General features: G+C 42.5%; 1 protein-coding gene across 1 annotated transcript in view; it reads left to right on the top strand.

The window, feature by feature from the left end:
- Positions 1–16,872, top strand: part of LOC124555442 (facilitated trehalose transporter Tret1-like) — a 190,624-nt gene that overhangs the window by 115,789 nt on the left and 57,963 nt on the right. The window contains exon 4 of the mRNA XM_047129352.1: positions 10,030–10,215. Coding sequence (XP_046985308.1) covers positions 10,030–10,215 — 186 coding nt within the window. The remainder of the gene's footprint in view (positions 1–10,029; positions 10,216–16,872) is intronic.

Below are 16,872 nucleotides of genomic sequence, written 5' to 3'. Positions count from 1 at the left end.
TTACTTTTGGAATTTAAAGATTTATTCTTTCCAAAAAGGCCATTACGAGCTACGCATATTACAAAGCATCGCATACCAGCGGGAAATGAATCACCAGTCTACTGCAAACGATACAAAATACCTAGGTACTTGCACTCAATTTTGGAGGAATTTTTCGATCAATAGCTGAAAAATGGAATAATTGAAGAAAGTAATAATGCATGGGGGCAGAAATAGTCGTCATGCTAAAAAAAATCAAGGGATGAAACACGACATTATAGGATTTGCTTTGATTACAGACACCTAAATACCAAAACCATAACGGACGCCTACCCTTTGCCAAACGTCACAGAAACCTTGGCTCGTTTAGGGCAATGCAAATATTTTCCAGCAATGGATTTGAAGAGTGGTAATCACCAGGTAGAAGTTGTGAGCGGGATCGACACAAAACAACGTTTTCGGCACCCTGGGACACTACCAATTCAGAAAAATATCGTTCGGATTAAATAATGCACATGCAACATTTCAGAGATTGTTCGACTGAGTACTCAGAAGTTTAAAACCACGGTAATGTTTAGTGTATCTCTGTTATATAAACGTCTATGGGAGTGATATGGAATAGCATATGTAGTGATTAAGGGAAATATTTCTAAGGTTAAAAGCAGCGAAGTTACCAGTGCGTACAGAAAAATCTAATTTTGTGATGGAGCACACCTATTTCATATCAGAAGTAAAAATGGTGTTAAGACAGACACAAGATAAAGTAGAGCTTTACGTGAATTTCTTGTACCAGAATCTGTAAAGGTATTGCAACCATTCCTAGGAGTCGCAAACTATTACCGCCGGTTCGCAAAAGTATTTGCAGACACTGTTAGACCGTTGACACAGTAGTTCAAAAAGGGTACTAAATGTGTATGGTCAGAAGAGTGCCGGCGTGCTTTTGAGCAGCTAAAAGAAGTTTTAACATCGAGTCCGATATTGATATTTCCGGATTTTAGTACTGAATTTGTTTTATCATGTGATTCATCAAACCATGCACTTGGCTGTGTGTTGTCACAAGAGGAAGAAGGCGTAAAACATCCGTTACCTTACGTATCAAGACAACTAAATTCTGCAGAAGAAATTATTCCAAAATGGAGAAAGAGATTTCAAGCTTTATTTATGGAATCACATATTTCAAATGTTACCTGTACGGTAAAAAGTTTAGATTAATAACAGATGATGCGGCATTAAAATGGTTGTTGGGGTTAAAGAATCCTTCTAGTACGTTGACGCGATGGGCAGTAAGACTAAGTGAATTTGATTTCGAAGTCACACATAAAACTGGGAAGAAGCACGGGAATGCAGATGCCTTAAATAGAAAAGTAGCAGTATTACACACTGGGGGGCAATGAGCAAAAGCAATGGCAAACGACACAGAGAGCGGATGATGAATGTAAACATTATTTTAAGTAGTCACAATTTTGTATACAGGATCGGTTGCTACGCAAAGTAACCAAGTTAGGAAGGCGGGTAGAGGTACCACCGAAGCTAAGGAATAGAATGCTACAAGAAGCTCATGATCACATATTAGCGGGTCACGGAAGTTGCAGAGCTACCAACAGGAGAGTAACAGAAAGATATAGGTGTAGGAATAAGCAGGCGATCGTAAAACAGTTTGTGTGGAATTGCATACAGTGCGCACAGAGTGCGGATTTGTATCGAACAAGAGTACCACTGTAGAGGTTACCTGAAGCATTAGCACCATTTGATTTTCTAGGGACTGATGTTTTAGATCCAATCAATTAAACACCTGCAGGGAATAAGTACGTAATGACAATCATAGATCATTTTTCAATATACGTAGAAATGGGAGCGGTGCCAAACCAGCAGTCAGCAACAGTGACACAAGTGCCTCTGAATGGATACTGAAGTTTGGAGTGCCTGAAACAATAGTAACAGACCAGCGGAGAACTTCACGTCAGATCTGGTAATTTCCAAGAATGATTGCCTATCGAAGTCGCGGGGTCCAAACGATACGTATCGAACGTGCGATCGTAAATCGATCACGCAACTCTGGTGGCGGGCGTTATGAGTATGTTTACGGTGGTCACTGCGGCAATGACAAAAGAAGTCCGTTACAAAAATACTTGTAATTATAAAGGAGATGACTTACCTTGCTCGTCGTAGGTGTTGTCGTCATGTGAAAGGCCATGTGATGCGTACGCTACGGGAACAATTCCCTTTTTGCCATTAATTCTCGGAGGTATGTAACTTAGAGCCACTAAGGGAACGATGAAAACAGATAAAAGTGACGATCACAAATAATTGATCATAATGACCGCCACCAGAGTCGCATGATCGATTTACAGTCGCACGTTCGATGTGTATCGTTTGGACCCCGCGACTTCAATACGTAATCACTCTTGGAAATTACCTCATATCTATTCAAGGAGTGGATTACATTGGCCGAGCACCTCCTAAAGAGTCACAATTTTTTGTAGTTAATATTAAGCGACAGTTGTGATGGTGTAACAAGCGACGCCACTTGCCAAGAGTTGTAAATTAAACTAACAATGAATTCAGTCAGGCAGAAATGACACTACTAAATAAGGGTTTGAAGCATAATATAAAAATTGGCAGTCAGTAACAAAAAATATAATGTGCAATAGTGTAATATCAATCAACAGCTCCGCCATTACACCAGCGATGCAAATGAAGCAGCAAGATGATGAAATTGTAAGTGATCAACTGTCATATAAAAGCCTTTCACACTATTTTCGTAACACATAACTGATGCAAATCTATCTGCATCCTATACAGGCAGTGATACACATAGTCAACCACAAGGAAGAAAACCAACAGAAGACACCACTGATTTCGATTTCTAGCCATACACTGCCCCCCTCCTTCCCCCCAAATGCCACACCAGCAGTTACAGTAAAAAACAATGGACAGAGAGTTCTAGATTAATTTAGTTTAAGACTGTTTATTTTTAAGTAACATTTCTCTATATGTACGTATGTATGTATAAACGCCTGAAGATGAACAGAACATGTTCGAAACGCGTTGCGTTATGTTAGATTAAGCATAAAATAATAAGTGTCTGGTAGCAGAAACTTGAAATAAATAATTATCCCACACAGTCACGGTGCACAAACATAGCCATTATGGCTGAAAATAATGACAGTCGTTCTGTTTAGCGAGGACCTGCAGCTCTGTTGTATGTTTTAAAGATGATACCATCCTCTTGGGTAAAATATTCTGGAGGTAAAGTAGTCCCCCCATACGGATCTGCATGGAATCCCTGTACACACAGCAATTTCATTTCACTCCTTACAGTATTTCCACTAACATCATTACCATCCCAACGACGGCCGAACTCGTTCTCAGTTACGTTTTTGACATACACTCATTTCTGTTCTCTACCTTCTGCTTCAGGGTAGTACTGCAAGGATTACATTCTGAACCCGTGTATCTTTGCAGATAAACATTAGCATCATGTTGGTGCGTCCTTTCCTCTACATCAATGCACGAACTTTTCCGTCATCAGTTTATGCACACACATGATCTGTCAGCCCTAATATAGACTGTTTACCACATGTAGAATGAAACGTACTTGCGAGATCACAGTATTGAACTGCATCTAAACAAACTTTTCCCTGAAGCACAATGTTATTGTTTCTTCATGTCTTTTATTCATATTTTAAATGTAGTTTACTTCCCTGTGGTCTACACCTTAGTCAAAAATAAATTATTCATCAGGGAAACATCTGAAAAGCTTGTGCAAAATTATCTTTATTGTCGCTATCTGAGAATCTACATCTCAAATAATGCGGTTGATGCTAGATTTAAATATACCTGTTTGGACTCCCTATATCAATAGTATACTTTTTCGTATCTCACACAGGAGATTCGAAAATACGGATTGGATGTTCCGGCATTTCTACTGCAGTACAACAACAGCAACATGTTCACTGTTTGACAACTTGTGACCTGGTAGTCTGGAGGCCGTATACCTGATGTCTGTGAAGACATGTTAGATTACACCCTTTAGCCTTCTTTGCCCCTTATACTGCCATTCTTTGCGATCAAACACTATTGCAGCACAGACGTAATAATTTTAATGCGTTGTTTCGCTTAATTTCACTCGTATTCTGAACGACTACGGTTCAAAGCCCTATTCAGCTATACAGGATTAAGTTTTCAATGTTTCCCCTAAATCTCTTAAGGCGAATGCCGGGACGCTTCTTTGACGTTTCGTATAATTTTAATGATTTTTTTCGGTACTTGGCAATGGAACTGTCACATCACCTACCCCATTGGGCCTAAAAACAAAATCCCTGAAGTAGCACGAACTTCATGTGTCCACAAAATCTTACAGGAGAGGATCAAAATCCCACACAGCAGAGCCCATCGACTTCGAAGAAATGCGATGTTTTCGAGCAAAAACATAAAATCCAGCGTTAACAGACCACACAAAATCCTGTGTTAGTTCGCCTCTTGAAAACTGTGCACACTGCGTAGTCCTGCAATGATAAACAGATCTGCAGAAACACCAACAGGTTATATAGAAAATTCAATATTATGTTAAGAATTTCTTTAGTGAAAAACGACGGGTTACTAAAATGAGTAGAACAGATAGGATGTGTACGACAGTTTGTCTCCACTGACGATACTGTATTTCAGCCTCAGTATGTGTTATCACACCGTATGTTACAAAGGCTATCGATGACTGTAACACAGAAGAGACAGGTGACTGAAGTGAGTTTTACTCCATAGACTAGGTGCATGACAAATGATTGGGATTGCAGAAGATTTTGATCACTCAGTGCGTCTTTGCGACGTGTCAGGTGAATATGCAAGCCAAGGAAGCATTGGTAACCAAAGAAGACTTGCACATTCGTCCTCTCTGGTGGCCCATCGTTGTATTGCTGATACGCGATATGTGGAGCCGTCTGAAGGAGCTGCAGTATCTCAGACTCTGTGATCTCGCTGATATAGCGGTTGCTGTTCATCGCTTTCAGTATTCGAAATCAATTTCCATCACTATAACTATTACTGTCTCTCAGTGGAGTCAGTAAATAAACCTGATTGTGTAAATTACAAACGTTCACTGCGTGGTGTAGTTCATTACATGTAGAAAGCACATGCCCATATTCCACATAGTGCTATGAAATACACAAACACTAATCTTTACGCGTTTGAATTCTGTATTACAGATTTTGTAAAGAGATTAATACATATGTGGCTCTGAGCACTATGGGACTTAACTTCTGAGGTCATCAGTCCCCTAGAACTTATAACTACTTAAACGTAACTAACCTAAGGACATGACACACATCCATGCTCGATGCAGGATTCGAACCTGCGACCGTAGGGGTCGCGCGGTTCCAGGCTGTAGCGCCTAGAACCGCTCGGCCACCCCGACCGACAATACATATGTGACGAAACTTCTTTTTTTCATTTACGGAGGTGCAGGATGACCCTTCTGAATGACTGTGAAGGACAAAATAACAAAAACGGAAAGGACAAGTTGCAAATAACATGAAGTGTTAGTAACTATGGAACTAAAACTTAACTCCATCCGAACAGACCTCGGAAGGCTCAAGGGTACCGACCGACCGATGTGTCATCCTCAGCCAATAGGCGTCGCTGGATGCAGATATGGAGCGGCATGTGGTCAGCACACCGCTCTTCTGGCTGTTGTCAGTTTTCGAGACTGGAGCTACTACTTAGCAATCAAATACACTATGAGATCAAAAGTATCTGGACACCCCCAAAACATACGTTTTTCATGTTAGGTGCATTGTGCTGCCACCTACTGTCAGGTACTCCACATCAGCGACCTCAGTAGTCATTAGACATAGTGAAAGAGCAGAATGGGGCGCTCCCCGGAACTCATGGACTTCGAACGTAGTCAGGTGATTAGGTGTCACTTGTGTCATACGTCTGTACGCGAGATTTCCACACTCTTAAACATCCCTTAGTCTACTGTTTCCAATGCGATAGTGAAGTGGAAACGTGAAGGGACATGTACAGCACAAAAGCGTACAGGCCGATTGAGTCTGTTGACTGACAGAGACCGCCGACAGTTGAAGTGGGTCGTAATGTGAAATAAGCAGACATCTATCCAGACCATCACACAGGAATTCCAAACTGCATCAGGATCCACTGCAAGTACTATGAAAGTTAAGCGGGAGATGAGAAAACTTGGATTTCATGGTCGACGGCTGCTCATAAGCCATACATCACGAGTCGGCCGCGGTGGTCTCGCGGTTCTAGGCGCTCAGTCCGGAGCCGCGCGACTGCTACGGTCGCAGGTTCGAATCCTGCCTCGGGCATGGATGTGTGTGATGTCCTTGGGTTAGTTAGGTTTAAGTAGTTCTACGTTCTAGGGGACTGATGACCACAGATGTTAAGTCCCATAGTGCTCAGAGCCATTTGAACCATTTTGAACCATACATCACGACAGTAAGTGCCAAACGACGCTTAGTGTAAGGAGGGCAAACATTGGACGACTGAACAGTGGAAAAATGTTGTGTGGGGTGAAAAATCACGGTACACAATGTGGCAAGCCGATGACAGGGTGTGGGTATGGTGAATGCCTGGTGAACGTCATCTGCCAGCGTGTGTAGTGCCATCAGTAAAATTCGGAGGCGCTTGTGTTATGGTGTGATCTTGTTTTTCATGGAGGGGCTTGCACCCCTTGTTGTTTTGCGTGGCACTATCACAGCACAGGCCTACATTGATGTTTGAAGCACCTTCTTGCTTCCCACTGTTGAAGAGCAATTCGGGGATGACGACTGCATCTTTCAACACGATCGAGCACCTGTTCATAATGCACGGCCTGTGGATCGACAATAACGCGCCTGTAATGGTCTGGCCTGCACAGAGTTCTGAGCTGAATCCTATAGAACACCTTTGGGAAGTTTTGGAACGCCGACTTCGTCTCAGGCCTCACCGATCGACATCGATACCTCTCCTCAGTGCAGCACTCCGTGATGAATGGGCTGCCATTCCCCAAGAAACCTTCCAGCACCTGATTGAACGTATGCCTGCGAGAGTGGAAGCTGTCATCCAGGCTAAGGGTGGGCAAACACGATAATGAATTCCAGCATTACCGATGGAGGATGCCACGAACTTGTAAGTCATTTTCAGCCAGGTGTCCGGATGCTTTTGATCACATAGTGTAGCTCCTCAATTGGCCTCACAAGGACAGAGTGCACACCAGTTGCCAACAGCTCTCGGCAGGCCCAGACGGTCACCCATTCAAGTGCTAGCGAAGCCCGACATTGCGTAACTTTGATGACCCGATGGGAACCAGTGTAACCACTGCGGCAAGGCCGTTCGATAGTAATTATAGGTCCACTACAATTGCTTCTGAATTTGAAAGGATTAGTTGTATTGGAACTGTAATTAACTTTAAGTTACATGTAATTGATCCTTTCCCTTATTGGTGTTCCCTAACTTTCACTTTAAAGAATATAAAAGTTTATCTAATGTAAAGGGCAGTTATAATTAAACATTCGGTACCAGAGACGGGCCCCTGGTAAAACGAGTGATTGTGGGCTAACAAAACTTTTGTAGAAACATTTATAAGGACACGAAGAAGAGAAATCGCGAATGAACCATTGAATCAAACACATTCTCATTTCGACGTAAGAGGTTAGCATTTGTTAACTGTCTACCACGTTTATATTCTAGTTTACAAATGTTGCTCAATAAGACGACCACCTGCATTTAAGACAGCCTCAAAATGCACTAAAGATACCATTTCACAACTGTTTGCAGTACTTTTAGAACGGTGGACCGTGGGATATCCAGCTGTCGGGACTCAGCTCGAGCGCTACTTAAATATGGCACACTGCTTCTAGAATTCTCACTCATAGCAACAGTAACTTCTTCAACTATTTGTCCAGCAACTGGGCGTCTGTGTTTCCCAAGAAGAATTCCAAAAGCGCAAGTTAGTTCAAACTTCCGAATCATCTTGTTCAACCCCGGTGCGGAAAAAGGACCTATCAGTATTTCTTTAATGGGTCGATAATCGCGATGTGTAGCAGCACTATTGTTGTTGTTTTGATAAGAAATTTACGAATAAAGCCCTGTTCGTCTTGTCCAAATCCATGTGTACTGTCTGCAAACGCGCTTCAACCCTACGTCGCCATTCTAGTACCGGCAAGGCATTACATAAAAACTGCTTAACAGCAATTCATCGCATAACACTACTAACAACGCAAATCCTGCAGCGCAGCGCACATTACTACAAAGTTGTATACCCATAAGGTAAATGGTTTTCAGTCTACCCTGGCTCAAGAAGCGGAAGTTTATTTACACGTATAACCACCCTGTACATTACTGGCTGTTAAAATTGCAACACCGGAAAGGACAACAAATAACGAAATTGTACTTATTGTGTGCATGTAGTAGGAAGAACACATCTGTGATTCAGGTTGTACAGGATGCGAAATTTAATATACAGATCTGCCACTCCCTGCTGGACACCAAGTCTACTGGTCTTAGATGTGAGATATGGTTATGTCACTACATGTCACTTCATCTCATCAATCGTAGTGGTTTGTGAGTCGTGGAGTATTATTAGTCTCTCCGCAATCCATGCCCACATGTTTTCAGTGGGTAAGACATTTGGAGTAGGTGCTAACATACTGACGGCCGAACACGCTCTGTATAGAGGTAGGTCAGGACAGCACAGGTAACATGCGATCTTGCGTTATCTTGTTGAAAGATAACTTTGCAGAGTCCTCGAAGATAGGATACAGCCACCGATCTTAACATGTCATCAATGTAACACCTAGTGTCAAAATTACTGCCTATGCAGACCAGGGTGATCGTTCTGTGTACTCAGTGCCATCCCCATACCATCATGCCAGGTGCTCAAACAGTATGATGATGAAAAATTCAGTGTGGCAACGTTAATTCTCCTAGGAGCCGCCATACATAGATAAGTCTGTCACGATGCAGAATCGTGACTCACGTGAAGAGACAATGTGGTGCTACTCCAGTGTTAAGCGTTGTCAATGGGCACACTACTGTCGGCAGGCCTCTCTCCGTTGCTTCATCGAGGGAAGCCATAGCAATGGTCGCCATGGTAATAGTCCGCAGACGTTATTGTACTGTCCACATGGATACTTGTCTTGCTGCAAACAAGCACGTTTCCTGAATCTTTGTATGTATCCTCTCAGGCACTAGTCGCTTGGGGTCTTTAAGATCCTGCATGGCGTTCAGCATGGCCCTCTTGAAAGCACCGAGACCATATTCCCAAGTCAGTCACGGGATACCGACCAATGCGAGCAGCGGCATCACAGAATGAGACAGGGTACAATTTCTCCACACTCCTTAGTACGAGTACATGAGAACTTCTCACAAAAAAACCGAGGTTCAAATCTGGTTTCTGAATTCGGAATGTGCTGTTTAATAGTTCCTTATATACAAAATTTAGATGATGTTGCTCCTGCCTAATCTGTGTGGTTGTGCTAAAATGCTAATAATTTGCCTGTCGAAAAATGTGGCACATTTAATGCCAATTTGACTTTTGTTGCATCCCGTTTTAATGGTGCTGCAATTTTAATAGCCAACACTATACATTACAAAGCAATTCGGTATATGTACTTTCAGTTTCTACTCATTGTACACCCTCGAGAGTTCTCCATCATATGGTAATCTGTACAATAATGTTTGGATCGAAACGAATGCTGGATTTATTCTGTGGTGAGGTTTTTTCTGTGAACAGAGGAGTACTGGATTCGAGTTCAGACAACCATATACTTATAATACCATTTCTTTTTATGTCTAGATGGGTTTATTGCCAGAATATTTATCAGTTATTACTAGTGTCACGGAATGTCTAATTTCTAGGCCTTTTATTGATTCACGATGTTCTAAAAAGAGATGTAGCTTTATTATACTTAATTATCTTCTTATTAGTATCTATATGAGAATTATTTACTCGCAAGCAGTTATATATGAAAGATTTCCTTTACACATAAACATTACTTGAGCTTATTGATATTTATTCTGGTTTGTGTACTAAATATTATTTAACATTTTTAGCAAGTGTCTTAGTTCTTGTCGTACCGATTGGGGCATTACTTGGAGGTATCCTCATGGAAGCATATGGACGACTGAACGCGATAAAAATGGCTGCTATCCCATGTGCAGCTGGATGGATATTAGTTGCTGTTGGACAAAGTTTCCTACCTATATTTATTGGACGTATACTGACTGGAATATCGGGAGGTAAGTGTTTTTTCATTATTATTACTGAGATCCTGCTAGAGTCTTTAGGATTTATGACTTTCATAAGTACATGTGTCTCAATATCATATATGCTTTGGCGTAAACATTAAGTGAATACAAACATTAATTTTTTCTGTTATACAGATACTTGCAACATCTCTGACTGTCTTGAGCTTATGTGGAAAATTATCTATTCTCAAAAATATGGTACCCTTTTATAGCGTAATTAAAAATCCACTATCCTGGTATAATTTTCAGCTCAGCTTGTCACAAACAGTTTGTCCTAAGTATACGATTTTACAATTTAGCTAAGTGCATTCCTCAAGTATGCTCGAATGCTGCGAAATTTGGAGTAACACGAAATTGTGAGTGACGGAATTAGATACCATGTGGACTGAATCTGAGCCAATGGGACGCATTTGTTTGGTTGGAAAGCCTTTAACATCCCATGTCATATTAAATCCAGTGCTGACGGGGACTGTAGTTCCCTTAGTGCAATGGTGACAATGGATACGAAGAAATACCGTTTACATTGACTGCATACGCTGGGGACTCATTTAACATACTGAAGAGGCTATCCAAACAGTAATTCAAGGCACAGGATGGTAACTAGCCACAAACTGAGCCGCTCGGTTCTGAAGTTGTAAGTGGTTCATCTTGACGATTGTCAAACATGGTTAAACCAACTGGCCATGCTCTTGGCGCTTCGACGAAGTTCATAGTCTGACTCGATCTTTAGGTTTGTACCGAGTGCAAGTCCTGAGGCAACTACATTGGCGATTCTATGGAAATCCTTGTTTTAACTCCTTGTCTTGGACCATAGGGATGAAACCTGTGGGGTCCTATTGAAGGACTCAGGAGTGCATCACCAATTTATTTAACTGAGCGTCCGAAAACCATAAATTGATAATAGTGATATCTAGAGGGTAAACGTGAGTATTTACCGAAAAGACAGATCATATCAGATGATAGGTAACGTACTAGTGCAAGACGACAGAAAACTAAGTCAACTAAAGTAGAAATTCACACTGCATGGGAAATAACGTGGCTGAGAATACCCAATAAACGTATAAAAAGTTGTTGATATTAGTCTTCTATGGGTCAGCAGACTCATCCTGCAGAAACAACATCATTTTTGTAGCACATACGATCACGATACACGCCATAGTAGTTTGAGCAGATTTTAAACACCCAAAAATAGACTGACAAAAGACAAGGTTACAGATTCGAGTCCCCGTTCAGCACCTTTACTTTATTTATTTATTTCGAGTTCTACAGATCCATATGAGAATATATCTCTGGATTTAGAACGAGTCAAATTTTTACTAATTATTGTTCAGTGCACAAGTACTTTGTCTTAACATGTAAATAACAGAAACAGATAGGCTAACATATAACGTTACGTATGAGTTATCATACTTGACTTCTGAATGAGCATACAGTTATACATACACATACACACTATGTGATCAAAAGTATCCGGACACCCCCAAAACCATACGTTTTTCATATTAGGTGCATTGTGCTGCCACCTATTTCCAGTTACTTCATATCAGCGGCCTCAGTAGTCATTAGACATCGTGAGAGAGCAGAATGGGGCGCTCCCCGGAACTCACGGACTTCGAACGTGGTCAGGTGATTGGGTGTACGCGATATTTCTACACTCCTGAACATCCATTGGTCCACTGTTTCCGCTGTGATAGTGAAGTGGAAACGTGAAGGGACGCGTACAGCACGAAAGCGTACAGGCCGACCTCGTCTGTTGACCGACAGTTGAACAGGCTCGTAATGTGTAATAGGCAGATGTCTATCCAGACCATCACGCAGGAACTACATCAGGATCCACTGCAAGTACTATGACAGTTAGGCGGGAGATGAGAAAACTTGGATTTCGTGGCCGAACGGCTGCTCATAAGCCACACATCACGCTGGTAAATGCCAAACATCGCCTCGCTTGGTGTAAGGAGCGTAAACACTGGACGATTGAGCAGTGGAGAAACGTTGTGTGAAGTGACGAATTACGGTACTCAAACGTGGCGATCCGATGGCAGGGTGTGGGTATGGCGAATGCGCGGTGAACGTCGTCTGCCAGCGTGTGTAGTGCCAACAGTAAAATTCGAAAGCGGTGGTGTTATGGTATGGTCGTGTTTTTCATGGAAGGCACTCCTTGCTGTTTTGCGTGGCTCTATGACAGCACAGGTCTACATTGATGTTTTAAGCACCTTCTTCCTTCCCAGTGTTGAAGAGCAATTCAGGGATGGCGATTTGATCTTTCAACACGATCGAGCACCTGTTGATAATGCACGGCCTGTGGGGGAGTGGTTACACGACAAAAACATCCCTATAATGGACTTGCCCATGTTCACGTCTGTCGATGGATTATCCACAACAGTGTTTTAGTGCCAAATTTCATACAGTTTGTATTGTTCTCAGATGAGGTCTCATTCACCAGTGGTGGTGTTTCCAACAGCTACCACAGCCATGTCTGGAGTGAGGACAATCCTCGTGCCACCCATATTGGTGGCCACCAGTAACAATTCTCTGTCAACATATGGGCGAGCATTGTCAAAGCCCACATAATAGAACCTTATTTGCTGCCTCCAAATTTCACTGGGCCAAGTTACGTAGTATTCCACTGAGATGTGCCACCACAGTTCTTGGAGACTGTACCCCTTGTTTGCTGTGAAAGGATGTTGTTTCAACATGATGGTGCACCAGCCCACTCCGATGTTAATGTCCATGAGCACCTGCACAACACAATCCTCATTGTTGGATTGAAATGGGAGGCCCTGTCCCATGGCCAGTGTGATCACCAATTCTCATAATTCTGGACTTTTTCTTCTGGGGTTACATCAAGATGTTGGGGTATGAAACCCCCCATAGAAATGGATAAAGACCAGCTTGCTAGGGTCCAAGTTGCCTGTGTCCTGGTACAACAGACACCAGGTATCTTTGAGAGAGTACAGCAGAACTTCATGCGCCATTGCCATTCGTGCACTGACACTGCTGGTCTTCACTTTGAACAGTTACTGTGAGCTATTATGCTGTTATGTGGTGTACATTGTGTGTGTCTGTAACACAATAAATACACATTTCCAACCATTGGTTCCCTGTCTCAATCACCTGTTTTAGTTTGACCCAAAACGTTTGAGACAAACTGTATATGTATACATCTTTCCAGGTGAAATGTCCGACTAGCTGGGGGAATTTCTCTTATTGTCTAAGGAACATTAGCTATTTCTAGACACCTGTCTAGGCTGCATCTGTTTACTAAGTCCACTGAAATCTATTTGGGAGCAAGAAAAGTTTTCTAACTCAGTAGTTGCACCTTGATTGTCATCTGAGGGACAAATTTGAGGATGATTCCAAAGCTCTAGTCTGAACTCAGTTGCCCATAGCTAATCTTACAACTACATCTCTACGCAACAAATTAGAATATGAGATACTGCAATTAGTACATTCAGACATTAGTACATTTCTGGGGAAGACCTTGCAAGTCTGCTATCCAGGATCCATAAAAATGGTCCCTGTGCTTCCTGCATGGCTTAAACTGGTATCTCGCTGCCACAACATGCATTTGCTGCCAGAAATGCTCACTCAGCAAAGGGCACAGTTCGTTAATTTCTAATGCTTCAGGGCCAGTGCACGGACACAGCTTTTGCGCGATCTCCTACTAACTATTCCTGCTGCAAAAAAAAAAAAAAAAAAAAAAAAAAAAAAAAAAAAAAAAAAAAACAAATTGGTTTGGACTCTGGGATCCGATATGTTTCTGATCTTGCAGCACAACATAAATCTATGGAGGCAGCTTTGCCACCTTTCTACAGGGTATTAAAAAAAAAAAAAAAAAACGGTCGCGGTGGTCTCGCGGTTCTAGGCGCGCAGTCCGGAACCGCGTGAATGCTACGGTCGCAGGTTCGAATCCTGCCTCGGGCATGGATGTGTGTGATGTCCTTAGGTTAGTTAGGTTTAAGTAGTTCTAAGTTCTAGGGGACTGATGACCACAGCTGTTAAGTCCCATAGTGCTCAGAGCCATTTGAACCATTTGTTACAAAAAGGTACGGCCAAACTTCCAGGAAACATTCCTCACACACAAAGAAAGAAAATATGTTATGTGGACATGTGTCCGGAAACGCTTACTTTCCATGTTAGAGCTCATTTTATTACTTCTCTTCAAATCACATTAATCATGGAATGGGAACACACAGCAACAGAACGTACCAGCGTAACCTCAAAGACTTTGTTACAGGAAATGTTCAAAATGTCCTCCGTTAGCGAGGATACATGCATCCACCTTCCGTCGCATGGAATCCCTGATGCGCTGATGCAGCCCTGGAGAATGGTGTATTGTATCACAGCCGTCCACAATACGAACACGAAGAGTCTCTACATTTGGTACCGGTGTTGCGTAGACAAGAGCTTTCAAATGCCCCCATAAATGAAAGTCAAGAAGGTTGAGGTCAGGAGAACGTGGAGGCCATGGAATTGGTCCGCCTCTACCAATCCATCGGTCACCGAATCTGTTGTTGAGAAGCGTACGAACACTTCGACTGAAATGTGCAGGAGCTCCATCGTGCATGAACCACATGTTGTGTCGTACTTGTAAAGGCACATATTCTAGCAGCACAGGTAGAGTATTCCGTATGAAATCATGATAGCGTGCTCCATTGAGCGTAGGTGGAAGAACATGGGGCCCAATCAAGACATCACCAACAATGCCTGCCCAAACGTTCACAGAAAATCTATGTTGATGACGTGATTGCACAATTGCGAGCGAATTCTCGTCAGCCCACACATGTTGATTGTTAAAATTTACAATTTGATCACGTTGGAGTGAAGCCTCATCCGTAAAGAGAACATTTGCACTGAAATGAGGATTGACACATTGTTGGGTGAACCATTCGCAGAAGTGTACCCGTGGAGGCCAATCAACTGCTGATAGTGCCTGCATCCGCTGTACATGGTACGGAAACAACTGGTTCTCCCGCAGCACTCTCCATACATTGACGTGGTCAACGTTACCTTGTACAGCAGCAACTTCTCTGACGCTGACATTACGGTTATCGTCAACTGCACGAAGAATTGCCTCGTCCATTGCAGGTGTCCTCGTCGTTCTAGGTCTTCCCCATCGCGAGTCATAGGCTGGAATGTTCCGTGCTCCCTAAGACGTGCTCAATTGCTTCGAACGTCTTCCTGTCGGGACACCTTCGTTCTGGAAATCTGTCTCGATACAAACGTACCGCGCCACGGCTATTGCCCCGTGCTAATCCATACATCAAATTGGCATCTGCCAACTCCGCATTTGTAAACATTACACTAACTGCAAAACCACGTTCGTGATGAACACTAACCTGTTGATGCTACAGACTGATGTGCTTGATGCTAGTACTTTAGAGCAATGAGTCGCATGTCAACACAAGCACCAAAGTCAACATTACCTTCCTTCAATTGGGCCAACTGGCGGTGAATCGAGGAAGTACAGTACATACTGACGAAACTAAAATGAGCTCTAACATGGAAATTGTTTCCGGACATATGTCCACATAACATATTTTATTTATTTGTGTGTGAGGAATGTTTCCTGAAAGTTTGGCCGTACCTTTTTGTAACACCCTGTATTCAGTCATCAAACACAGAGAACGGTGGGGGTTTGGGTGAAGGCCACCCCACAGGTGCTCATCTCAGTGGCTGCAAGCTCACGTTGCAAACCAGCTCTGCCTTTTGGTTGAGCTACTCCTGCTGCAGTAGTTGCTGCAACCACAACTGGTCCTGCAGCTGTTCTTGCTGCGTCATGTGATGTTGCCTATACTCCAAAACTTTTGATCTACCAGTATCATTACGACAAGAGTCATTCTCGTCACCACTGTAGTAACACTCTACCAAGATGTGGGAGAACCACGAGTCATTTTCTGATGAAATGGCGGTTGACCAAAAAGACCAAGTGGTCGATGAAAAAAACAAGAGTAATCTAAATGTGGTAGCCTAGAATCATCAACAGTATACAAAGCCACAATAGCAAATTGGGAGAAAAATCAAAACAAAGTGAGTAACTGTGTGTGAAAGTAATGTCAGCTAGCAGAAAGCTTTGGAAACATCAGCATAACTGGATGAGGAAAGTGCACACACTTTCCTCCTAGCTTACATCACCAGAAGATATTGTGCTTGCATCCGGTGAGGATACTAAACTTGTCTTGACACAAGAAAAAGACCTAAAACATTATGAACTGATGCAGTGCATTAAGGACATGGACATTTTGAAGTTTGTGCAGCAAGAGAGAGTCAGTCAAGGGCAGTGACAATTAAAACCACAAGAGCAGCGGTATTAACAGCTGCTACAAATACAACAAGAAAACTGGTGGTAAGTGCACAGCCAGTTGGCGCAGTCATAGCAACAGTCAGGCGAACAGCAACTACACCATTAAGAACAGATACAGTTCTCGTTAATAAGAAAATCAGCAGCATCAAATGCTTCTCCACCAACCATGGCATCCTTTAATGAAGTGTCACAGGAATGGGAGCTATCTTTACCTTTGCCTTTTGCAGCATCATTTTCAAACTTTCATGTAGCCTCACTATATGGAAAGGCTGCTTCTTCGGTATCACAATCTTCTTCTCCTGATATGTTGTGCTTCTACAGAAATTAAAGTCACAGGCAAATAC

This window comes from Schistocerca americana, chromosome X (assembly GCF_021461395.2).
Source record: "Schistocerca americana isolate TAMUIC-IGC-003095 chromosome X, iqSchAmer2.1, whole genome shotgun sequence".
Taxonomy (NCBI): Eukaryota; Metazoa; Arthropoda; class Insecta; order Orthoptera; family Acrididae; genus Schistocerca; species Schistocerca americana.
The sequence above is the reverse complement of the archived record's forward strand: the minus strand, read 5'-3'. Positions and strand labels throughout refer to the sequence as shown.